The sequence below is a fragment of the Plectropomus leopardus genome, chromosome 13, assembly GCF_026936395.1.
Source record: "Plectropomus leopardus strain MGB_pleo_1.0 chromosome 13, ASM2693639v1, whole genome shotgun sequence".
In the NCBI taxonomy this organism is placed as follows: Eukaryota; Metazoa; Chordata; class Actinopteri; order Perciformes; family Serranidae; genus Plectropomus; species Plectropomus leopardus.
This window is the reverse complement of record NC_142188.1, coordinates 14,562,876-14,589,844: the sequence shown is the minus strand read 5'-3', so window position 1 is coordinate 14,589,844 and position 26,969 is coordinate 14,562,876. Positions and strand designations below refer to the sequence as shown.

General features: G+C 40.2%; 1 protein-coding gene and 1 long non-coding RNA gene across 2 annotated transcripts in view; one reads left to right on the top strand and one right to left on the bottom strand.

The window, feature by feature from the left end:
• LOC121954489 (cGMP-dependent protein kinase 1) overlaps positions 1–1,783 on the bottom strand; it is a 118,822-nt gene extending 117,039 nt beyond the window's left edge. The window contains exon 1 of the mRNA XM_088086805.1: positions 1,253–1,783. Coding sequence (XP_087942931.1) covers positions 1,253–1,509 — 257 coding nt within the window. The 5' untranslated portion in view covers positions 1,510–1,783. The remainder of the gene's footprint in view (positions 1–1,252) is intronic.
• Positions 1–26,969, top strand: part of LOC148187680 (uncharacterized) — a 163,370-nt gene that overhangs the window by 110,564 nt on the left and 25,837 nt on the right. The gene's annotated exons all lie outside the window — the stretch shown is intronic.

Here is a 26,969-nt window from a genome sequence, read left to right as displayed (position 1 = left end):
AGCAAGTCATTTATCCTGATAGGATGGTTATAGCAGAAATGGAGAAGAAAAGATAAAGACAAAGGTCAAACTTTTTGCTTGGAGTAATTACAGCCAATGGAGAAATTGAAAAGTGTGAGTTACTAACTGATTAACCCTTTGAAACCTGGATCAATGTTAGGTTTCTTGTGCTGGGTTTCAGACACCTTTCACAAGCTTTTTTTGACCCTTTGAAACTTGAGCAAATTGGCTTAATTTCTTTCAAAAAACATAGAGGGGAAAAGGTAATGTCTAACTTGGCAAGAAATGTCCCACATATTGCAAGAAATTAGTAGAAGGTGACAAGAAAATCACCTTGAAATTAGTTTTAAAAAAGAGAGTGGGGATTACTAGAGATCTTTTTTAAAAAAAAAAAAAAAATAGGAAAATGATCCAAAAAACTATATTTAAAATTATAATAACTGTATATTTAAAATAATGTTACTGCAACAAATATTAAATTATAAAATAAATCCTTTCTAAACTTTTTTTTCCTTAAGTTCAGGTTAATTTCTTTTTTGTGTTTGTTTGTGTGTTTGTTTTTAATTTTTGGACCATGTCTTGGTGAGTTGATGTTGTCTTCTCATGTTTTTGAAAGAAATCAAACCACTTTGCTCAGTTTTTATATGGTTATTATCCAGGTCTCATTTGAAGCCCTCAAAATCAGAAAAACTGTACCCTGAAGCTAAAACGAGCACCTAAAGGTGATGAAGGAAGCATATGGTCAAACAAAGCGTTTTCTAATGGAGTATTAAATATCCTCAGACATGCACTTCGGGTCCTCAGCGTCCAGCTACTAAAAGCCAATAATGCATCGCACTTCCTCCTGTCTGTGTCCCGTGGGACTGCCGTGATGGATCTGATCAATTAGGAGGCTCTTTCTGAAGCTCGCATTGGAGCTGCGTCATCGGCCCCAAGAATGAAAGTGCTCGCCCATTCATGGCAAACGTCTCCATCTCTCACTTAGAAAAAAAAAAGAGAAGGTGGGAAACAGAAAGAAAAGCTTTGAGAAGTGAAGACGAGAGCCTATGTGTTTGTGTTTGAGTGTGTTTGGAGTTGCTATCAGCACATGCACGTTGATTTTAAAGGAGCATCTCTGTTGAGAAAGAGAGTTTAGCTTCCTTGTTCACAGTATTTTCTGGTAGTGAAGAGGAAAAACCACCAGAGAGATATTTAAAGATAGGACACAAAGCCGGCACATGGGCGTAATGGAGCTCTAAAGTAGTGCTCTTACCAGTCGGACTTGGCATATTTCCGAAACGCCTGCCTTGACAGGTCCTGGTGCGTCTGCGGCTCCGCGGAGATGCCCTGCGCCCTGCGGGTCCGCGGTCCAATAAGTTGAGCGCTGGGCAAAACAGACTGACATTTGTGCAATTTTCTCTTCAGTTCTTGAATCTCGTCTTCCCTGTCCGCCAGGCGCCTCTCCAAGTCCCGTATCCTCTCCTCCTTAAGCAGAAGGATCTTGGCAAAGTCGTCCTCCAGGTCACTCATGTTAAATCTGCGTTAAACTTTGCCGCGAATCTCCGCGAAAAAAAAACGATAAAACTCCCAGTAGGCTGAAAACGCACACAAGCGCCCCTCTTAAATACGCGCACGACGATGATGATGATGCTCCGAGAATCCCCTTCACTGCCCACTTGTTTATTTGTGGATAAAGGCGCAAAGCGGTTTTTAAAGCCGAGGAGCGGACAGTTGATAGAGCAGCGCTACGCTACAGTCCACCAAGCCTCCGGGGAGCCGCTGATGATCCTTCATTGAGAAACCAATAACAGCAGCTCTTCCTCTCCGAGGACGCAGACAGGCCGTCAAACTGGGCACTAAAGAGCCGGAGACAACTCCTGTAGTTCACCGCCTTTCACACTGCAAACACACCACAGAGGGAGCCCAGAGCTGCTGCTGCTGCTGCTGCTGTCAAATATTTGTTTATCTGCACAATCACGAGTCCCCCACATCACCTCCCCGACCTATTGCAGAAAAATCAATTGTCCCGCACCCGCTCTTCTTTCATAGAGCAGTGGACGGGACTATAGCTGGTTTGCAATGGCCATATTGTATATATGATAGAAGCACACACCAGCGAAGTGTAAGCAATAAGACAAATGGGCTTTATAGGTTGCTCATCAGTGTTGCTGTGGAGCAGTGGGGTGTCCAGACTTTTTTTTTTTACTGAGGTTGCCCAAGAAGGGCACTGACTTCCTACAGATTGTGACATTTCAGTAATCTTCTCATTTTAGTACAAGCTGTGTGACAAGGATGTATTAAATTTGGGTAGAACATCAAGTTTGAGGTATGCTGACTGTACGATGACAAAGCCTAGCAGGGGGACATTCACACAACACTGGCAAATAAAAAACATTTTAATTTAATGCTTAAAGAACATTTTAAGGATGCTTATCACGTCAAATAATGTCCCTATAAGGTTAAATGCTGACTACAACGTAACACAACTGCAGCATTCTGAGGATATTTTGGTGATGTTGATAAGTGACAGATCATAGAATATTCTATTATAAAACATCCCCATAATGTTACATGAGAACAAAGGGTGAACATTTTCAAAGCAACATTCAGAACATGTAATTGAGACGACAGACCATTTTTTAAAATGAAGATGTAATGTAATGTGATCTGTTAACAAAAAAACAATACATTTTTCACATTTTTTGATGTTTTTAGAGAATTTTACTAACTAACTTTAAGAAGAAAGTTCTGGGAACTGAAAGAAAATGTTCTCCTGAAAACGTTCCTAAAATGTTGCAGTGGTTGCATTGTACCGTTTTCAGAGCGTTTTTAGAACCAAAAATTGCTAGCTGGGTACAGGCTACGATATACGTTAATCAACGTCAATGCACAAGGACAGATGCCATTAGCACGTGTCATCTATCTACGCTGCGGTAGGGGTAAGAGAAAAATGTGAACAAACATTGATCGAGCCCTTGCTACAGTAGCATTTATATGTGGCAAAAAAATCTGAAGAAGAGGTAAAGGAGGAGAGTGTTGACGCAGTCATGGCTGGGGAAAAGAGGCCAACTTGGTTTGCAAATTTTGCAATAAGAGATCAAAGTATTTCTCAGTGCCAACTAGCATTTAGCAGAGTTAAGCTAATCGGTGTGTCATTTCATGCTGCATTTCTATTGGTTGGTTAGAAAACGTAGGTCATAACAGCAGACACGAAGTGAGATGGTCATCTCAAATTTCTGACACTGACAAGCAATTTTGTCCAGGCTGTCTTTGATCACAATACCTCTCACTTTTCACAACCGAAGATTTCGCCACGTTTCCTTCACGTTGGTCATCTTTTGTCTGAGACGGTCCAAAATTGCACTGTGGGTACTGGGCTTTTTGCAGGTGTGGCATGAAGTACGAGCGAGGGCACTGTGCTGTGGGCACACGCGTCGGCATAGCTTTTATTCACCGTTCTTGTCTCCACTTACCATATCTACTTTAATTGCAAGCATTGCAGTGTTTTACATTCCTGTTTATACTTTAGTTTAAAATATAAATAGGCCAACTAGTCACAACAACAGAGTGACACCACAGAAATGTCAAATAAAGCTTCCATGCTTTATTAAAGAAATAGTTCCTCTAAATGTCATTAGTACAATAGCAAGTACAAAGTGCCAACAAAATTAAACTAAGTAAGCCTATGTAAACAAACTTTTTTTTTACGGTTGTATCAATTTATTTGTATGTAAAATTAGTCAGACTAGACATTATTCTTGCATGTTCAGGTTTAAGACTGAATTGCACTTATGAACAAAATCAGTTTCCTCATCAGACAGTTCAAACTGAATTGGCAGATTGCAAATCATCACCCCAGGCCACTCCATAGACACACCACTGATGTGAAGATTCATTTATTTATAGGATACTTGCACCTTTTTTTAAAACAAGGTGATATACGATTGATCCAACCTTATCTGAACTCAAATGATAAGACGTTTGTTTGCAAAAAATAACAAAGTTGGATATGAGACATTAAATTCTGTTCCATTTGATAAACAAAAAAAGTGTCCAAAATGGGAAACCCAGACTAGAACCATAAAAACTGGATGATTCATAGTAGCAGAAGATTAAAAATGGCTGTTATTGTGTGCATCCAACATGAAGTAAACTTAATTACACAACAGATGTTATCTTCCTGATTTGAGTAATCAGTAATTGCAACAGCGCTCATCACTTTCATCCTCAGTATGCTGCGCGGACTGAAGAGGGTTCAGTAATAGATCATCACTTCTCCTGCTGTAATATTAATCTCCAAACCCAGCCAGTCATTTCTATGCACCATTTTTCATTCTACTGCCTAAATCTGTTTCAACTCAATGAATTCATTGAGGGAAAAAAGGGAGCTCATGGGCGCTAGGGGGATGTTTCATTAAAATTCTGAGTTAAAAATAGAGTGAACAGATCTTCAGTTTGCTGGTGTAGTTCAACACATCTCACCCTTGTCTACTGCTTGTATTCTTATTATTCCAACCACTTCTCACTGGGTTAGTGATGAATGCTTGTTGCTGGAAAACATAGCTTTATGGGTCTTGTTGAGTTTCATCACACGTTATTTGATATTTTCTTTCCTCCTATAAAACTTGTCCTCTTCCAAATGTAGTAGACTACTATTGTAACTAGTTGTAGACCCTAATGTAAGATCTGTTGAAAACCAGCTCAATTCTAGAGTTATAACACCCAAGTAGCCAGAGGAAAATATTGGCATTGTTTCTTTCTGCAAACCAAGAATATGTGAGCTGACTTTGTTACCTGGAGGTGGAGGGGATGGTGGATAGTGTGGCAGAGGAGACCCCCGCCAAGCTGAAGACCACTGTTCCACACCAAAAAACAACAAACTAAATTAGTTGTTTTCAGTGAGTCATTGCTGTTTCCAGCAGCCTTTTAGGCTTCAAATACAGCTGTTTTGTTGCTCCCATTGGTGTTTTTCCAGCTGTTTTTAGGCTCCAAACATTGCTGTTTAAAAGCAACCTGTCACATTTCTAGTGTTTTTTAAGGCTCCAAATGTGAATTTTTAGTGGCAACCACATGCTGTGTTTCCAGTGGATTTTTAGGCTCCAAACTTGGGTGTTTTGTAGCGACTCATTGCTGTCTTTGCAGGTGCTTTTTTGGCAACAAATAAGTCTCTTTGTAGTGACCCATCTGTGGTTTTATGGCAGCTTTTGAGGCTCCAAATGTGAGGGTTTTGTAGCGACATATCTGCAGGTATATTCGCAAAAGAAATGCTTGTTTTTTACTGAAATATTGCTGCTTTTCATGCCAGGATTGTACCCCGAGAACTGGGCATTTTAAGCCAAAACATGATCTTTTCCTGACCAATACCAAGTGGTTTTTATGCCTAAACTTAGCCACATGTTAACCACATCATGATATCAACATAATTCCGTGCAATGTAACAATACAACAACATGTTTTCTGGGATTTGGGTTTGTTTAGATCTAAGTGGATCTCAACATGTGACACATATAATCTGTTTCCTTACTGCTGCTTCTCTCTGAGAGTGTGTTACATGTCTCACAGTAATGGTGAATGCAATCAGCATTCAGAGACAAGGTGAGGACCCGGGTCGGGCCGTTATCAATGTGGAAAAACAGTGATCGATTAATTATGTATGCAGCAGACACTGCGCCTATTATGACAGTGGTAAATTAAGTGTCACCTCCTGCGACCCTATCCATATCCACAGAGAATATGGCTGCACTGAAAAAGCACCTTACTGACATCCTATTCAAGGAAAGGCCATTCATGCATTAGGACAAAAAAAGATGCAGAATGTCTTCAATCTAAAAGGTCTTTGATCTCACCTTAGTACCACAATCAATATGCTACTATTAGCGCCTGCACCTATACACACTCATTACATCATCTCTATATCAGCATCAGTGCCCGAATAGGTGTATCTGTGTGTATCCGTACTCGACCATTCCCCTGTTTACACAGAGTGAGTAATGCTGCACTACCAGTTTGAGCTTGTGTTGTCTGAGCACTACATGGGTCATCTCCCTTGGATGTTGTGGGTTAGGTAATGGACGCCAAGTTAACCTCACGGCACCCGGAGATAGATGTTCTGAGTTGTGCGCGCGAGTGGCTGTTCACAGGCACCACTGAGTTCATGATTGTTTAGTATGTGCACTTGTCTTTGCAGTGTTTCTAGGGCAGAGAAAAGCTGGTGCCCTCTCGTTCGCCTCAGGGACAGATCAGCTTACGGAAGAGAAGAGGGCAGACATTAGTCACTGTTTTCCTGTAATACACTCACACTCACACACACACACACACACACACACACACAGAAGAAATAGAGAGAGGCATCTTGGGTATACCCAGACATATGCTTGCACATCATTATCACCCACTCACACACTTGCATGCAAAGATTTATGTTACCATTCACAATGCTAAAATCCCTGCAGACACACACACAGACACACAGACACACAGACACAGACACACAGACACAGACACACACACACACACACACACACACACACACACACACACACACACACACACACACACACACGAACATGCCAGTATGAAAACCTTAGAGGGGATTACTGTAAGTGCAATGGCAGGAGAGCTATACTGCTGTGTCTCTGGAGAATCTTCCCCCTTGAGCCACTGATGTCTTTGATACTACATCTGACTGTGCTCTCAGTGTCTCTGCCGCCATCCCAGTGAGGCACCACCAGCTGGCCGCCTGCCTGGGCCTGCCTTCCCAGGAGAGGTGATGTGAGCGCTGGGAGAAGGTGAGAGACGGAGCGAAAAAGACGTCCTGAGATGAGGATGAGAGAAAGCTTTAGCCCGGGGCAATCTATTTCAGAGCCTCTACAGTCCCGTAAAACGCTACAGCAAATCCTGCACTTTAGCGCCAATATCATACGCCGACTTCACATCGCATCGATGTAGTCTCACATTGTAACATGATATCATATGCAGAGCTGCAGATTGATCACTGGGCTCACACTGGAGACAGCTAGAACCAGAGCTCAGGAAATTGACTTAGCAAACGCAATGATGATACTTCCTTCCTGCCGTCCTGCATAATGTAGTACTATCAGAATCAGATAGGTGAGGACCAGGTGTATTAAACCATTTTTTGGGGTGGGTTGCTATGAACAGTTGTTTTTATTATTAATTCGTCAGTGAATCTCTGTGAAGATTCTTTCGTCAGAGGCAACTGGACTTGCAGATTATTTAAGAGAATACTAATCATCTTTAAAGTGGATATAATCACTATTGTTGTAGTAAAAGTGAATCATGTGTGTACAAACAAACCCACCGAGAACCAATATGTGTCCAACTAAAAACAAAAAACCCAGACTGATGCGCTTACAACAGCATACCAAACCAACAGGCAGCAATATAATCCAATCACACAAAGAAGAAGAAGAGGATGTTGGCTAATTCTGAAAAAAGAAAGCTTTTACCAGATGCCTCTGATCCTCTATACTGTAGAAGAGTAAATATACATTTTTGGCAAACATGTAAAAAGTACTGTTAAGAAAGTGAAGGCCAGCCTATTATGGTCAAGTCCACCATTGCATGAAATGTTGCCTCATTTGAGATGCCTCACAGAATAGATAATGGTGAGCACTCTGATGTCTCAAGCCAGGAGTTTTGCAAAAGACCTATTTTCATTGACCTGAAGGGCAGTTTGCGTGTGGACGAAAGGTCAGACCACATAGAACCCCCCCCCAGTGGCCAAAAACTAGTTATTGCCATTAAAATAAATTCCAGTTGACTTTGACTTAGTGTCCAGCTGTTAGTTAATCAATAAATACCATTAATCTATTAAAAAAAACTATAAAATGTAAAATGTCCGTCATGATTTTTCAGAACACTTTAAATCACTTGTTTTTTCCAACCAACGGTCCAAAATCTCAATATATTAAAAAATAAAATTCTTACAATTGAGAAGCTGATACCAGCAAATGTTTGACAGTTTTAGTTTAATAAATGACTTTTTTAAAAAATAATGGATTAACTAAACTGTTGATGAATTTACTTTAAAATTGAATTTACTTTTCTACTCAATCGACTAACTTTCTCAGCACTCAACGCACTTTGCCTACTGACAGAAACCTGGACTGTGATCTGGAGATGACCTGACAGTGAGTGTGAGAATACACTCTTGTCATGGTGTTACAGCGAAGAGAAATGTGTCTGTGAGGCGAACATGAGGTCAGGGGTCACTGGTTGGAATGCTGCATTCCCGTCATCTTCCAGGTGTGCTGGATGACTAACATTGTTAATGACCTCAGTCGTGCTGTACGGTGGCCCTGAGAGCTCAAAGCACAGAAATATAACACAGGCAACTTGAGAAACACAACCACCAATTTAACAGCATGCATATTATTAAGAAACAAGCTGAAAACACAAACAACAAAACCACACTGAGAAAACAAGATAATCCAGGCACTCATTTAGGTACTGGAGCTGACTTGTGGTTTTTGCAGTGTTAAAACCTCACAAGTGCTAACTCAAAGGTTCAGTTCACACGGATTAAAGGTTTCCTCTCTCTTTAAAGATGTCATAGTGGACCTGAAATTTGTTTTTTTTTTTTGCCTCCTACGTTCTGCCAATCTACACTCTGTCTTTTGAGCTTTAGCAATTGTGTCATTCCTCCGAGGAGCTTTTTTCCTACCAGTGACAACTTAAGTCTTCATTGGGGCAATGGCATCGATAGCATTCGTAATACTAGAACTGAAACGGTTAACAAGGTCATTGACAAATGTACAGGTGTTTTATTCATGTAATGCTTTTTAATAACCCCTGTTTTAATTCTGTTGGTATCAGTAGCGATGGTCATTTTAAGGACACAGTAGAGGTCGGAAAGGGCAACATCTCTGAAATGTGTAGACCTTTAGAAATAATGAGATCTAAAATATGACCCTTGTTATGTGTTTGATTTGTCACATGTTGGGAAAGAAAAAAATTGTCCAGGATGAATAAGAGTTCTTTAGCACTGCCATCTTTGGGGTTGTCAGTATGAATACTGAAATCACCGCCTATAAGATCACAATCAGAATCAACACACAGAATCAACACACACTGCAGTTGACAAAAGTCATCCAACAAGTGTGGATTATATTTAGGGGGCCTATAAATAGTTGTTAAGGTCACTCGACAGGTGGATCTCAGCTGAAGTGCAACATATTCAAAAGAGTCAAACCTCCCATATGACAACTTTTCACATTGGTGGACATCATTAAATAAGGTGACTACTCCGCCTCCCTTTTTAGGTGCTCTGGCCTCACTAATAAAATTAAAGTTTGGGGGAGCTTATTTGATGAGAGCTGCTTTGCTATTTTTTTTCATTCAATCAAGTTTCAGTGAAAGACAGAAAATCAAGATTCTCCTTAATAATGAAATCATTCACTAAAAGTGACTTGCCTGACAAAAAGACCTGGTATTTAATGGTGCCAACTTTAGCTTGCTAAAAACATTATCAGGCAGAGTTTGAGGCTGGTGTACAACTGGGGTTAAGTTAGATAGGGATGCTGCGCGCTGAGAGCATACTTTTTCTGCCTGATGCTGGTTATAACCATAAATGTATTATGGTGAAGGTTTTAACAGGAATGGCAGCGGTTATGTCTCCTCCCTGCCTGTGGAGGGCGGTGTTAACTACAATAGATAGCTGCGTAGAACTGATAACCAATGAGGAGTGAGTATCCAGAGCAGGTCACAGGTGCCGGTGATTGTAAACAGTCATGCAGGTGAGCTGGACAGAGGCCATGAAAAATGTTTGCTGACAATATACGTGAGCCCAACCGACTTGGATGAAGACCGTCTGTTCTGAAAAACGGATGCTGCCAGAAAAAAAATGAAATTGTCGATGAGTTTTGAGCTCGACATTGAGCCTGAAGCCACTTGTGCCAGCAACCTACTGAAACATTCAGCCCCTCCACTCGGTGTTGGAATGGGTCCCAAGATAAAAATGTTTTTTAAGAACTCCATCAGTTCAGTGAACACCTTTTCCGCCATCTCCGATTGTTGCCGTGCAGTGACGTTGGTGCCAAAGTGGACAACCACCTTCTTAACAGAGGAGTGAGCTGACAGCACGTGGGGAATGGCACAACCTAAGCCGGAGACTTTAACACCGGGTAGCAGATGGTAACGGTTTGCTTGGACTTCACGCACCACCAGTGTTGATGGAGGATGTAGCGCTGTGCGCCACATTCACCGGCTGTGGATGTTGGATTGTTGACGTGGACTGCTGCAGCGAGGCGGCGGTGGCGTCCTCAGCAGAGGGGTCCCCTGCCATCATCGGACGAGTGGGACCTCCGGAGCTTCTCCTGACAGCCTCCTTCAAGCGGAGGACTTCGTGGAGGACTTGGCCGCTGAAAGGTTGGAGCCTCCTTCCAGTGGAGGAAAATCCTGCATGTCCAAGATGTTGAACCTCTCCGTCAGCGGGAGGCTGAGGTGCTTATCCCGGCGGGCCACAGTCCTTTGCTCCGGTTGACGTGGGGTCGAACTTGCCGTTGCTTGGGGCTCAGCTCCCACGAGCAGCCCTGAAATAGCCTCGAGCTCCGGGTTTCTGTTAATGATGGATCCTTTCCACGGGAGAATGGGATCAGTGTCCGAGTGTCTCAGACTGGTCGCCGGTTGCTGCAGCCAGAGGAGCCCAGAGGGTTTTTGTGTAAGATGACATGACCGACACTTGGATCCACACTCAGCCATCAGACTAGCAGTTTGTCCGTTGAAGTTGTGCGAGCTTAAAAGCTTAAAAGTTTCGTTAGAAGCGACCAACTAGCCTAGCCATCAGGCTAAAAACAAACCTGCTAAGCTAGCAGCAGTCCAGAGAGTCCAGTGGGCCAGATAAACTAAAGATCCAGCCGTGCGAGGGTTAAAATCGTCGATCTCGTTAAAACATGATGGTAAAACAACCAGGATCTAAACGTGTAGTATAAGAAAACGCTTTAAAACTAGATAAAACCGTCCACTCTTGACAGAGTAGCTGGTGGTAAACACAAAATACACAAAACGCCGACACATGCGCACTGCTGAGCGTCTGTCGCTCTAGTCTTTGTGATGTGCCGTTTATAAACAGTGCCTGGTTTTGGATTTAATGACTCACATTATTGCAGCCATTTACCAGCATTGGCCATACTAGCCTCCAAGTTCAGATAAACTGAGGAAATATACAAACATAGTAGTTGAGTGTGAGCTTGTTTTTCCATGTTTCTATATTTCTTTGTGTTGCAAAAGAAAATGTGGTGTCTGTCTATCAACCACACATTTTGTTATGCTATATGTGTTGTCAGATTCAGGAAGATGAGTTCTTTATTTTGCCATGTTTTGTATATTTCCATGCTTTAGTTTTGTGTTGAGCTCTCAGGGCCACTGTACACTGACAACAACCTTGTGACAGAGGGGCTTTGTCTCAGAGTTGCATCTTTGTCAACAAAATGTCAACTCAAAATAACAGTTTGGGGAAATGAAATATTAATTTCTTGAGCACAGTAGGTATTTCACTTCAGTGCTTGTTGTGTTGATGATGTAAAACAAAGTGGTATTAGCAATTTCATATTTGAAAATGAGATTGTGGTTTTGCTTTGTTGTCACACTTATTCCGCTGATGTTTTTTAGTTGAGATAAGTAAATGGCTCTGAAAGTGTTTGCTTCATGGATAAACAGAACGGACACATAGTAACAGGAGAAGACAGACAGATATTGTCGTCTTATCCTTCACCTCATCCCACCAAATCCACTCCAGATCGCTGCTAAATCAGTTCATTTTACGGGAGCAAATGGAGACTCAAAACAGGATTATTTCCTGCTCCTCCATGTAATAATTCTTGGGTGTTACAGAGGTGCCTCTTTTCACGTCTGTCCCGAGCTGTCTGACACTTTAACATCAAAGAGCAGCAAAAAAAAAAGCGGTTGTGGTTGTTTTTGACGGAATATTTACTCTTTGGTTTCCTGCGTGTGTTTGCTTTAACCACTCTGAGGCGACTGATGGTTGTGTCCGTGTGAGGAGGCTTTGACCTCAGCTGTAAATAAGATGATCAGGCTTTATTCACCTATTTTACAGACAATATTGTGTGGTGTAAAAGTCCCCTTAAAGTTTTCATTACAGAAAAAAGCAATGAAAAATTACTTTCCATTTTTAATGTACCTGGGGTCATAGTTACAAAAATTGATGTTTATTATTTTGACATGCCCTGTTGTTTTTTTTTAGATATAGGCCTCTACCAAATGGTTGAGATGAATGTTCATAGTAATTGTAAAACAGAGAGGAAAAAAAAATCTAAATTACGAATAATTTACTGCTATAATGCTTGTAATATATTACTATGGCAACATATTTTAATTTGTGACCATGGAATAAGTAGTATTACTTAGTACTAATATTGTTTTATTATTTTATTTGAAAATATATGGTATTAACAACAATGAATATTTGTATTTTTTTATTGTATTAAAGAATTTACACTCAATATCTAAAGGACATAAATAAATAAATAAATAAATAAAGCAAAACTTCCTTTACCTTAAAAGGCCAATTCAACCACATGGTAAAGCATGGCTTTAAAAAAAAAAAAATAATAATAATAATATAACTATAATGAATAAAATTAAATGTATCATTTAACAACAATGAATGAACAATGATCAGAAGATTTTTTATTTCTTAGCAAGTAATTCATTGTAATTTCATTAGCTTAGCCTCACTACCTCTACAATAAGAGGACAAATAAACTGTTTAGTAGAACATGTATTTAAAAAAGTATTTGACTCTAAATTAGATTTTATTTTTTAGTTTAAGTTACAAAAATTTGTTCAGTAAGATCTCTGAAACTATAACATGTCAAAAAATATGCCTACCTCTGAAAATCTCACCACACAGAGCCTGGTGTGACTTTCTTGTTGCTAATTTCTTGTAGGAAGCAAACTGAGAAGGTATATTGTTTAACAACACAGCGACATCTAGTGTATTTCTTTTAATGCACCTAAACCAAATGGTAGAGACGGCTCTGTCAGCTTGAGTTCAGTTAAATACTGTTTTGTTTTGGGTTGGTTTTTTATTTCAAAATGCGCTATACCAAATGGTTGAGAAGGACATTAAATATGGATATTTATCATTTTCAGGGCATCTTTGTCATCAGAGCTTGTTTATCATCTTATCATCAGGCTAAAATCTCTGCACTCAACACATTACTGACACCCATCGAGAGAAATGGACAAAGGCCTGGATGTATTGAATGAAAAGAGTCATGTTATGTAAGCTGTGGAGAATCCCTCTCATCTCTCAGCCTGCGAGACAACAAATAGCCGTCTTCCCTCCCCAGCTGGCCGCGCAGCCGCTGCACTAAAGCAACAAACTAATAAAGCAAGCGAGGTGGGGTGTAATTGATGGTTTTGTGTGAAATGAGATGACCCCGTCGACATCTTTAGCTCACCTCGAGCCTCTCAGCCTCACACATGCATTCACGCTGCCTTACTCTCCATCTCTCTTCCTTTGTGTTTGTGTTGGCGAAAGCAAGTGTTTAAAAAGGTCGTCACCTGCGCTCATATTTGCGATGAATAACTGCCTCAGAGTATGAGCTGCTTTGACTTTTTCTTGGAGCTGGAAAACATGTGTTGCAAAGCGGGGTCGACTGCCTCCAGAGTCCCTTTCTTGCGTAATAAGCTGTAAACACACCTGAGTGATGAGTCACATGACTGGAGAGCTGGGATCTACAAGCCCGCTGTTATCAGGCTGTTAACAAGGAATGCATTTAATGGACGCTAGTTTGAGAGTCCCCCCGATGTAAACCATACCATATGGAGGCTTTATGCCAGGCTTTCCTCTGCGATGGTGAGGACATAAATCAGAACGCACTAAGCTTTCACATACAGTGAGATGATTCCTCTGGTTAGAGTCTCAGATTTAGGATGATTTCTTATCCATTTAAGGGTTCTCTCAACCTTCCTCTTACCTATAGCGCTATTCATCAGTCCAGGTTTTTTTGGGGTGAGTTGCTGAGTGTTGGAGAAATCAACCGATGTCGGCCTTCTCTCCAGTATTTATGGAACTAGATGGCACTCGATGGTGCTCAAACCATCTAAAAATACATTTAAAACATTACATATACGTATATGTAGGTTAGTTTTCTTGGAGTTACTGAAGAGTTCTGTACATTTATGTTCATTTATATCCCCAAAAAAGTCTGGTGACTCTAATAATGATTAAAAAAAAAAACATGCTCTACAGATATAAGTCTATAATGATTAAGTTAAAAAAAGAGAAGAAACTAGTTTTCTAGTTATAAAGTGTTAGTCAGCATCTAATGTCATTTCATGGTATACATATATTTTTTTAAGTTACTAGATCAATCACTAAGCAGGTAAATTCAGAGTGATAATGATAATATTTAGCAATGTTGATTCAAAGCACATTTTAAGCACAACAATGGAGATTGCTAAAATGCACGGTGGTCACGGGGCTTGGTACGACTGCCCAAAATGTTTGTGGAGATTGAAGTGTTAAAAACAAGTCAGCTCCAACATCTTATTTCACTTTTATTTTGACATGTCTTCTATTTGGCAGAGAACACTGTGTGGTCAGTTGGAAAATATGTTTTTGTTGTTGTTAGCTCCAAAAGAAACTGAGAAATGAAAAAAAAAAAATCTGCAGGTTAAAAGTTCCTCCTAAAAAGTAAGACTCTTCTAAAGCTTTCACCAGTCACCTTAACCCATTACTCAGCTTCAGGTGAATGCATGTTATGAAAAGATGTTTTATGTAGCTTTGATCACGTCTGATATCACTTAGATTTCTTTAGCAACAAATAAATAAATTAGAGAAAGAAAAACAGAAAATAGTAAAAAAAAAAAAAAAAATAGCTATAAGCAGCAGGGGCAAGAGATATATTATATAAAAGCAAGGTCAATACTTGATCTCATTTAATTTTCCACTCATTAAAATTAACAGACATTGTAAACTTTATTCAAGTAGAAGATTTAAATTGAAAAAAATCACGCACAAGGCTTCACAAACCTTAAAATTAGAAGCAAAATAATAAACAATGAACAGACAGACAGCAGGAATGTGGAAAAATAATGAGCACAAACAATAAATTGCATAACAGTATAAATAAGAACAGATCTTAAAACAACAACAAGCGACTACAGGGGAAAGGCAGGCTTATTAATTAATGAGTTTTCTAAGTCTTTGAATTGAAAGTTTCTTCCGGCGTTAGGGGCTCTTAAGACCAGAATAAATACTTCAGGAGAGCTTCATCACAAAATGTTCAACAGCAGGATTACCAAAATGGGTCAACAATGATAATAAAAGATGAAAGTCTAAAACCATTTCTACACAAATCAGTAATAAAATCACTGCATCTGTGTAGACAAAAATACTAAAAATGAAGCTTTGAAACAAGGATTTTAATTTTTAAACACTTGAACACGCATAGGTTAAGCTGTCCTCCAGCAGACTCTGCTGTTTGAATGAATGGATGAATGAATGAAAAGGAGGCGTGCTGAGACTCTGACCAATAGCAGCATCTGAAAACGAACATCATACCTCTTCAGTGAGATAAAAGGCTTGCTCCGCTCCGCTATAGCACCATGTTGCCCACTTCAAAGCTCTCTGAGCAGTTAGAGTGTATCCTCAAAGTATTTATGAATTCATCCCTGAGCTAACTTGATTTTAAAGCAGCCATCAAGCCTTATTACAAGTGGATTGCATCATCAGCTGTCAATAACACCCTGCATTATTTTTTTGATTAGCATGTGGAGAAGACAAAGTATCATGTAGCTACAGTGGAGGAGAAGGTATTCAGATCTCTAAATAGCAGTACCACACTGTAAAAATACACCGTGAAATCAGAATCAGCAATGACATCCACTTTTAGAAGCCAGCTTGCTACCTCAGCACACAGCACTTCAAATGCCAATTTATTTACCTCAATTCAGTCTATCCCAGCTCTCTTGCCTTGGGCAAGAGGCCGGGTACACCCTCGACAGGTCACCAGACAATCACAGAGCTGAAACATAGAGATAGAAACCCATTCATGCTCACATTCACACCTACAGGCAATTTAGAGTCACCATTTCACCTAACTGCATGTCTTTAGACTGCTGAAGGAAGCAGGAGAAACCGGAGAAAACCCACGCTGACACAGGGAGAACATGCAAACTCCACACAGAAAGCCCCAGGGTCGAACCCAGCCCCGCTCGCTGTGTGGCTAACCACTTGTCCACCATGCGGCCCAAAGTAATTATGTCTAACTAAAAATCCCAAACTGGAAAATTATTCAGTTTTCAGTAGTTCAAAATCTTCCACAGAGTCTGTTGTGTTTTCGCGTTTTAAAGTTGATCACTGTAGTTCTGCTACACCCTTGGCATATGGGAGAAAATTTCAGTTCTGCAACCTCACCACCAGATGCCACAAAATCCTACATACTGGACCTTAAATGTATTAAATTGCAGTAATTAAAGCTGTCAAGTACTAAAAAAGTGTAATGAAAAGGAAATTGAAGTAAAAGTACATAAAAATTGCACTTAAAGATATCCTGTGCAGGATTTAAAAAAATCAAAAACAACGTATTGACTAATAGAAAAGTTACCCTCTCACTTAACTTGAGTAAATGTGCTGCGTTATGTTCCACCACTGAGCAGCTTGAAGACAGTAGCAGTTGTGAGCCACTGAAGTCTAAAAACATCAGCTACTGGACTCCTGAATTCCTCAGCACATGCCTATCTCTGCAGGGTTCCCGCCAATCTAAGCAAGCTTTGCACAACCTGTGGAAGGCCGTACGGCTGAGGTCGGCCCGAGCGTCTGGAGCGAGCTCCAACAACAGTGTCACAGCACGCCTTCACTTCAACAAGCTTGTAAAAGTCTGCGCAGCTAAAGATAGACACAGGGGGCCAGAGGGACCGCAATAAATCAGTTGGAGACCCCGAGGGCTCTACGAGAAAGGGTGCTCAGATAGAGTAGCTTAGCTTGCTGCAATTATGTTTATCTTTAGCCTGTCATTGAAGTAAACTCCTCTCAACATGTGGCGTAAGGGCCTGGCTGCCAAGGTGGCTCTGAAGTCTACTGTGGGGCTTTAGTGTTCCAACTAATGACTTGGAGATTTATCATACATCATATATCATATAGTAGTAGCATCAGCTCTGTAGGAGAATCCGCTCTTGTCTGCACGGTCGATCCTTGCACCTAAAAGGCCTCTACATTCCTGGCTCAGCTGGACATTCAACAGGCCACCACCTGCAGCATGTCAACAAACTGCACGGGGTTAACTATCCCCCCACACTGTGAAACCATTTACCATCACCCTAACTGGAAGGTGCAGTAAAAATAGTGTCTGTAAGCACTTAAAGAACCTGTTAGTGAACACTGTCTAGTAGTAAAAAAAAAAGATAGGAATAATTGAAAATGTAATTTTAAGAAGCAAATCTTTATATAGCATGTTTCACTCCAGGTTGAAGCGCAATGTGCTGCACAAAGTGCGAGCTACAAGTTGCAGGCACAAAACAAAGCCGTCAGCAGACCATAAAAGCGAATCACATCCATTAAAAATAAATATAAAATTTCATAGATTAATAATTAAGAATAACTAAACTAAATGAAATAATTATACTAAAAGTAGACCATTAAAAGAGGATAATACATAATAATACAAAGTTAAAGTAGTCAAAGATACACAGAAAGCAAATAAAAACTCCTAAAATAGTAACTGAGGTAAATTATAAAATATACAAAGACATGAGTCAGAAGTGATTAAAAAAACATTGTTAAAATTGAATAAAATAATAATGACCATAAAAAGACAATACAAATTGATTAAAATGATAAAGGAACTAAACATACAATAAAATAAGATAAATAGACCAATAAAAGATAATAACACACAAGTAAAACAAAAAAGACCAAACGATAGATAAACCAATAATCCAGTAAAAGCACGCTTAAGTTGAAACCTATAAAAGAAATAAAATAAAATAAAGTAATTGTTAAAATACTTGAAGATACACACAAAACAAATAACAGAGATTTTACTGAGAACATAGAGATGTTGAGGATGCAGTTAAACTCAAACAAAAGTCTGACATCTTTGACAGACATTTGCCCACCGTGTCTGTGAGTGCTAACAGTGGGGGAAGGAGAGACACGGCGTCTTGTCTCAGCTGTCACTTCGGAGCCCGTGGTGGGAAAACGTGAAAAAAAAAGCCCACACTCTCAGTCACATCCAAGCTGAGATCTCTTCCACCACAGAAATAAAACCACACTGGAACATCTTTTGTTCTCCTCCATCTCTTTGTCTCGCTCTCATTGTTGTCCTGTTCAGGTTGGTGTGCGTGGCAGTTGAGTTTGTTTCCACCAGTCGTTTCGTTGAAAAGATTTGAGTGACTGTGATTAAAAAAGGCATGGGTAATTTTCTTTGGCAGCTGAATGTGCCAATCTGCTTTGATGTCTGATTCAAGAAACCATCCTTCGGCAAGATGGAGCTGGCTCACTGTGGATTACGTGCAAATGTAATTTCCACATTTGCATAACAAAGAAGAGCCTGATTGATATTAGGAGAGATTGAGATCTTTTCTGCGGCTCCTCCTGGTTAGCACTTCGTTGCAGTTGCCTAGTATTAGCGCTGCCCTCTTCATGTCCAATCGACATCACATGGCGCCAGAGGAGCTCACTCAGAATAACTGGACGGGCCTCCAGAGGCAACTACACGCTAATGTAATATGTACGAGCTGAGTGGCCATCTCTTTCTTGGATATCACGGCAGAGAGTTAGTGGGGAGATATTAACAGAAACAGCGAGACGTTTCTTCGAGACGAGATGCTTGGATGAATCTGTGCCTATATTACACGCGTACAGTATGAGCAGACCCCCCAGTGAAAATCTGACCGTGTTTTCTGCATGAACGTGTATCACTGTTCACCGCTGTGAAAAAGACTGGTGGATGAGTCAGCCTGAAGGAGCGCTTGGAGATATCTGGTTAAAAGTCAGGCATGGCTGCCAGGAAACACTCCTCGTCTACATGTTCCAAGCGTGATCACTCTTCATTTGTGTGTGCTGCAGTAAATCAGCCGTGCAGGTCTCCATTATGGAAACCCTTTGACCTTGTACATGCTCAACAAGACAAACAGCATCACTCAGTGGACGCACTCAACATCCAATACAGAGTTAGATTTCAGCAGCAGTGTTTTTCTCATTTTTACCACCATTGACTCTTAAAGGGTAACTTAAGTAGCTTTCAATCTGGACCCTATTTTCAATTTTTTTTGTGTGTGTCTACATGACTTACAGGTACAACAATTTTTGAAATTGGTCCAGTATTGAGTACAACCACTGCAGCTCACAGGCACAAATACAACTGCAATTTAACCATTGAGAGCATTTGTGCATCAAAAATTTACATCCACCATGCACGCTTCTTTTTGCCATGTAAGTCTCATTTCTCTTGCACACAAAAAAAAGACACTTACACCTGCTAACATTGGCTTTTTAATGGAATGGGAATGTGTCCAATCAGCATTCACATCCCGGGTCAAATGATTTTGCAGTAGTCACAGGTATTTATGGCCTCCGGCTCCTGTCTGCATTAATGGTAACACAACACCCAGGTGAACGCATCCATTTCAGCTCCTCTACCTTGATCCAAATTAATCTGCACAAGGTTTAAAAAAGAGACTGAATAATTAAGGGTTATATAAAGAGAAATAACCACCATAAAGATTTCACAGGCCTCTATCCATTCTGTTTTCTACTGTTTACTTGTTTTGCAGTGTGTCACGTCGAACATGAACACACACACACACACACACACACACACACACACACACACACACACTTACTTACTTACTCATCTGCTCTCTTATCATCAAAACTACCAGACTCGATTTGAATAAGCATTTGTTTAAGCACGTATAGAGCCAGCATGTTTTCACATCTAACTGGGTGAATTAAGGGTTTATTTCAACCAAACCACATTTGTTAATCATTAGTGATGGCAACTTTTGGCCGGTTTCTGGTTCAACATAATGAATCCCAAAAAAGATAGTTAAAGAGTAATATTTTGTTTAACTAGAAACAGCTCTGAAATCACTATCACCAAACAGAGTTAAAAGAAACACGTTTACTATCACAGAAAACATCTTTGTTTCTCTTTCCACTGTTCCAACATTCACCATCTCTGATTTGGTTGAAATTAACTCTTCATACATTCATTCATTTTATTTAAATGTAGTTTTGTTGGTTTGCTGATCACAATTTTGGGGCTGTTGCTGGTTAAACAAATAAGATCTTACTGTTAAATTAAAAGCTCTATCTCAGTTGGGATCCTTGACATAATGTTGTCAGATGCTTAGAGTAATAATCAGAGCCTGTCAGTGGCAAAAACAAGTGAGTATTAGTGGACGCAAATTGTTTCGCGGCTGCCAGCTGCTCACTTTCATCACCAGACCAATTTCACAAATGTTTCCATTAGTCGCCTACACACAAAAACATGGGAAAATAGGGACCTGTTTGAAAAATACTGAAGTTCCCCTTTAAATGTCAAACATATATTTCTTTTTATCTGATCTCTATTTGTCACAAAAATCCATTTTCCTTTTCTGTTTTATAGCAGAGAAAAAGGGGAATGTTCCCACGCCAAAAAAAAAGCACGATTACTTAACAGAGAGGCATTGAGAGGATCAGGTACATAAATCAGCTTTTAGAAAATACAATAAAGATGAGATGGGGACTGAACGTGCTTTTACAGGCTCTACTTTTCATTTTTTAAAATCCCTGAATGGAGCAACTACAGAACATTCCTTTGAATATCAAAGATTACAGATTCAGACATTGAAAGTAACGGTGGTCTTGAGGATTGTTTGATGTGTTGAATCTCTTCAGCCTTGTGCTCGGCGCTCTGCTGAACTACATAAGAGCATCTCCACTGCTCCAGTATTTTGCTCAAGGACACTACAGCCTCATCACTCTATATATGGTCATTATTTTATCCCTGGTCACGCTGTAACTTACTGAACTAATGTCACAGTCACATACAGTGTTACATAAGACTTTATATAGTTTGAACTATATAGTTTGACATTTCACTATTTCCTCTTCTGCTGACCAAAGCTTTGTTCTCCTTTCCAAATGCCATCCCAAAGCTAAAAAGTCACAATGACATCTTGGATCAAAGGCGGCTCTTGGCTTTTTTGAAGCTTTTGAAAATGATCCGCGTGCAGTCAGACAGCGGGGCTCGATGTGAAGCACGAGAATACAGGAATCATCATCAGCCCTACTCACCGACCCACTGAGAATAATCAGAGGAAGAGAAAATATCAGGAGGGAGGCTCGCTTTCAGGTGACGTCCCATGTTTCAAAATCATCCTCTATTGATTGATTCCCTGCTGATGGGACTTTCAAAGCCAGATCAGGTTGGGATTATGACTCAGTGTATAATGATGGGGAGAGGAACAGTTTCTGATTTCAGCCACATTGAATTTTTCATTGTGGGCTTTCACGGGGAGTTGCAAATGTGTCCAATGACCAGCATGAAGAAGGCTAATCAACACCTTTAGAGCCATGTGCTGTAGGTACAGTGTCATGCAGCAAATGATTGCTTCCTGTGTCAGTCACTTTTAAGGTCACACACTGCTGCTGTGGTTGCCATGAGCAACACACATAGGTCCTGTCCTTACGTGCCAGCTATCCATCAACCTAAAGCCGAGAATTTCTTGGAAATTTCAAGAGTTGATCTGCCTACAAATATCCAGCAACATTTGCATTTATTTAAGACCAGGGTATATTGACTACATTAAAACAAATCAATATTTTGATTTTGCATAGTGTGAATCATGGCCATGAACCCAGATTTTTGGTCCCCTGAGCTATTTTAACACCTTTTTAGGACATTTTTGAGCTGGTGTTTTTGCTTTATAGCCACAACTTTACTATTTGATTCACTCTCATTGCTTTAATCAGCAGTTTCCAAACACAGCAGGAAGCTGCTTTATAGCAAAAAAAAGTTCTGATTAACCTAGCCAGCACCAAACTAGTGACCAGCTCTTGTACATTTGGAGCATTTAGCAACTAGTGAGACCAATTTGTCCTTCAGGAGTAGGTGGAGACCAAACACAGAGCTTAAAGAGAGTGAATGTTTGGTGTAGCTACATTTGCTGGTGTACCATCTGTTAACACAATCACTGGGTCAAGGTGAAAATATGTCAGCGTTATGGGCTCAGCTTGTTGCACCTCCGGCGCTGAAAAATAAATTGGAAGGTGAAGTGAAGTGGAAGTGCCAAAAGCTTCCTCAAACGTCCCCTTTAAACTGACTCCAAGAGTAAGTCAATCCTCATAGACGTCACAGCAGAAATAAACATGTTCACAGTGTTGGTCTCTATAGCTAATTTCCCCATTCCTGATAGCTGTACAGGGAGTGATTTTTTTATATGATTAAGACATTTCAGTGTCAAAAAGCCTTAACAGTGTTGGATAGGAAATGTAACAAGGGCTTAACCCCAGATTTACAGTGAGGTGTAGCCGTAGCTGACAATATTTCAGTGTGTTTTCAGTTCGTGAAAGTTACTTTTAACATTTTGGTTGCCCAAAAAAGTCTTATTCAGCTATTTGATGTATTAAAAGACCCTCTAAGTAGTTGGATGTTCAGTTTTATACATTTTGTTCTAACAGTGTTAAGCCTGTTTCTTACTTTTATTTCAGTTTCAGAAATTTAGAACAACTTGGATAGACTTTTTCTTTTTCCTTTTTTTCTTAGTTTAGTCCACAGGGTTTATTGATGATTTAACAAAAATAAAAGGAAATTTAAGAAATTGAATAATGATAAAAATAACACTAATAACATTTTTAAAAAGAGCTTAAGCAGGTTTAAGGAATAGCTAAGCGTCCCCTGAAAATGTAGCTTTTGCTGACCTCAAGTGGTTTATAATTTGATGATCACCTTGATGCGGTGACGTGTAGATGTATTCCAGGTGGCATCACTGTTGGCTGTACAGATGTAACAAAGCACTGATCTGAACACAACACTCAGTGATTTTGGCCGAAATCAGACCCTTTTGAGCAGAGAGGACAGTAAAACCCCACTTTTCAACCCTGTGTTAAGTTCCTCTTCACAGTAAGGCACATTTTATTATAGTCACTGAAACAGGAGGACAAACTAGATCCACATTACTTTGACTAGCAGAGCCAGAGTTCAGCACCAGTGTGGTCTCTATCTAAATGACACGTTGACAACCAGGATCTGACAGTAATCAGTCCGCCATCTGCTCACCCAAACGTATCCGCAGAATGGCCTGTTTCCAAAATCCCTCAATAAAAATAAACTAGCCAGAGATCAGAGTGTCTGTTCAAGGATGATGCATTTAAAATTGGCCTTGCAGGTAGCGCAGTGAGAAGACCGAGGACGTCCATATTTGTTCGGTGCGCTGTGCCAGCACTGGTGGCGAGGACTGTGGACAGATGGCACAGAAACAGTATCCATCAGTCATGAGAAAGTCCCCTCAGTTAGCATGAGTTGACTTTTGACTTGTTACATCACACAGTATGTTGCTCTCAGAGACAATTCCAGCTTGGATGGACAGGGACTCTCTCCAAAACTTGTGAGAATATAACATGTATAGGAAGGAAAGTCACAAAGTGTAACTTAACAGCACAGTCTGAGTTTGACTTCCTGCTTCAGACCTTTATTAGAGCGTGACGTGTCCCGGGAATGACCTCCACCACTGAAAATCACCACCTTGCCATATTGGCTGTTATGAGTGCCAGTTACTGAGTCACCTTTCCAGTGGTAGATGGACTGAAACTGCAATGCAATTTTAAGTGGTCAAAGGCTGGAGGGAGTGCTGGCCCAACTGACAGAGCGTGGCGAGATGAGCAAGCTCTGAAGCGAGGATAAACTTCACTGGTTAGCGGGCGACAGAGTGGTGACACGCTTGCCTCTTTAAGTTCAAGTCATTTCATAGCCTGTTGAGATGTGTGTGGAGCCGTATCGACCGATGGGGTGACATTACATCTCAACAGCACTGATAGTGGCGTGTGTGATGAAAATAACTACCATCATAACAGCTGTCGCCGTCTCCAGAAGCAGCGGCCAAATTCATTTTGGGTCTAGAGTGTTCAATCATATCAAACGTCTTGAAGGGAAAGTGTGTTGTTGTTAGAGGAAAGTGTTGTTTTTTCAGGTGGCCTCGCTACATCTCAAAAAGAAGAAAAAAGGAGATAGGAAAATTTTCTTGATATTTTTGAATGTTGTTTTTCTAGCCCTTTCGCAGTCCTTCAAATCTGAAACGTAGAATATTAACGGGTTGTATACTTAATAATACTATGCAGGATTTTCCTAAAACATGATGTGAAGGCTCACACAAAACTTCATCATCACTTATGACCCACTAGAAGTGTATGGCAGAGTATTTATCTACGCAGACTCTGCCTTCTGCATGTATTTCCTTATTTTCTTCTTCTCCTGTGTTTTGGACGTTCCTGGGGAGCACATGAATGCACCACAGGCCTTAGCTTGCAGAGGTTTGGACTCGTGCCAGATTGAATAGTTAATTCAACTCAATATGAATCCACAAGCACTCAGATGTTTAACAGGCTGACCTGGTACACTAAAAAAAGTTGTCCATTACTACATAGTACACTTTTAAAGCAGCTACAATTTGCATTTTATTCAAATAGCCATGTAACATTGTGAAAGAGGTTGCTCGTATTGATGAGCCTGCTGAATCTATAGCTCTGCTCAGCTGTATTTAGCTTGATAGTGAGTTTTAGCTCATTGTTTTGCTGTCACTGTTCTCAAAATGTCGTATTAGGATGCAGCACGCAGCAATTTTAACGAAAAAGTTCTAAAATCCCACTTTACATTACCTGCTAGGCACCAAACAGATAACAGACACAGTTAGAGACGAGCTGGTGTACACAACGGAGCATTTAGCCATGAAAGAGCAATACAAATCCTTAAGCAGTTGGTCGAGTTCAAAAACTGAGCTAAAAAATAGTGAATATTGGACTTGCATTCAACAGGTAGCAAGAACATTACTTCATGATGATAATGTTGTTCTGTAACTGCTAGGTGAGTAAATGTGCAACAGTTTGCTAACAAGTTTGCCAAATCAACCTTAAAGGTGATTCAGATGATGTATACATCTTCCTACTGCCCCCATGTGGCCAAAACAATCAGCTTTTGCAGGTTTAAGTGTTTTCTGACTTTAGCAAATAGCATCACCTGTTTAAGAGGAGGATATGCATTCTCATTCACACGCTCTACAAAAGCACTCCACAACACTAGAGAAATGATTGAAAACACAGAGAAGTGTGGATGAATTAATGTTCATACTGAAACAGTTAAGGGACAACATGCTTGTGAACGTGTGTCGTCACCAGTAGAAGCACAGGAGAGGATGAGGACCACAGTCCAGAACATGATTGTATACACCGTGGCAGTTTTATAAGCTGAATACTTCTTTCTCATACCACCCACTTTCAGAGCCGTCCATTAATAGACAAAACTCTATTTGCACTCCAACAACATTATCTTCACAGACTAAGTATGGTATTACGGCGAAAGGACACAGCACCGCTGAGATTAGAATAGAATTTGCTTGTGAACCCATGAATCAGACCACTGTTTCTCTTGGCTTCATGGCCTTGAGGGAGGATAGGTTACTCTGTAGCTGCAGACAGCGTGTTGTGATGCAGTCATGTCACTGTAAAAATAAAGTCTGCATTTTCACATATTGAGGCCGGGGCTGTAGAAATGTTCTTCAGGAAAATTATTGATGGACAGCAAAGCAAAAGGAGTGGGCAGATTGGAAAACAGGCTGCTGCAGCACGAACAACTCAACATGCGAACATATTCATGTTGTAAAGTCATTTATAGAATATGATTTCAAAGAGATGCACAACCACCCCAAGGAGACATAAAATGATTATAAACAGACAAAAAACAACCCAAAAGAGACACAAAATTAACCCAGAGACCCAAACCATTACAAAAAGACACAAAACAACCACAAGGAGGCACATAAGACTACAAAGAGACACACAACAAGTGTAAAAGACACAATATTCCCTAAAAGAGACATAGACTAACCCGAGACACAAAACGATTGTAAAGACACACACAACAACCAAAAAGGACAAAACAACTGGAAAAAATCCAGAATTACCTGAAAAAGAATCAAAACAACTCAAAAAAGAAACAAAATTACCCCAAAGAGACCCAAATGACAACAAAAAGACCTAAAACAACCACAACAAGAAAATAACTGGCTGCAAAAAGAAATAAAACAACCAAAAAAGGCACAGAATTACGCAAAAAAGACATAAAACAACCAAAAGGAGACACAAAATTGACCCCAAAGAGAGCCAAATGTCTACAAAAAGACACAAAACAGCTAAAAGAAAACACCATATGACAAATACAAATAGATACAAACAACCAAAAAAAAAGAAACCAATTTACCTCAAAAAAAAACACTACTATTACCCCAAAGAGCCCTAAATGACTACAAAAAGACACAAAACAAAAATGGTAAATGGTTAAAAATCAGACTAATTCCACCTACTGCAATTACCCGAGTAAAAAGACACCACCGCAAACTGTCACAGTGATGACGGTGACAGTTATTAAGAACAACCTGTTTTCTGTCCACAGCACAAACTGCACACCTGCAAATTTTCATCAAATCTTTTTTTTCATCCACATAAAACTATCCTGGGAGATTCACTCTGGCCTGTTTTATGAAGTCAGCTGAAATTAGAAGATGTTTAGAGCACAGGCTCCCTCCTCCCTCATTTGTGTACAGTAGTAGTGTGTGGGAGTTTGGCTCGGCTGGCCAGCACAATCTCTCCAGGGTGCCAGCAAATTCTCCAGCGAGCCAAGGAGCCAGCCTAAGATAAATATACCGTATGCCCCTTTTTCATGCAAGGGATTATGAGGACCTCTTGCTCTTGTAGCAGGCGACTGCAGGAAACTTGCCAAACCTCCTGAGGAACAATT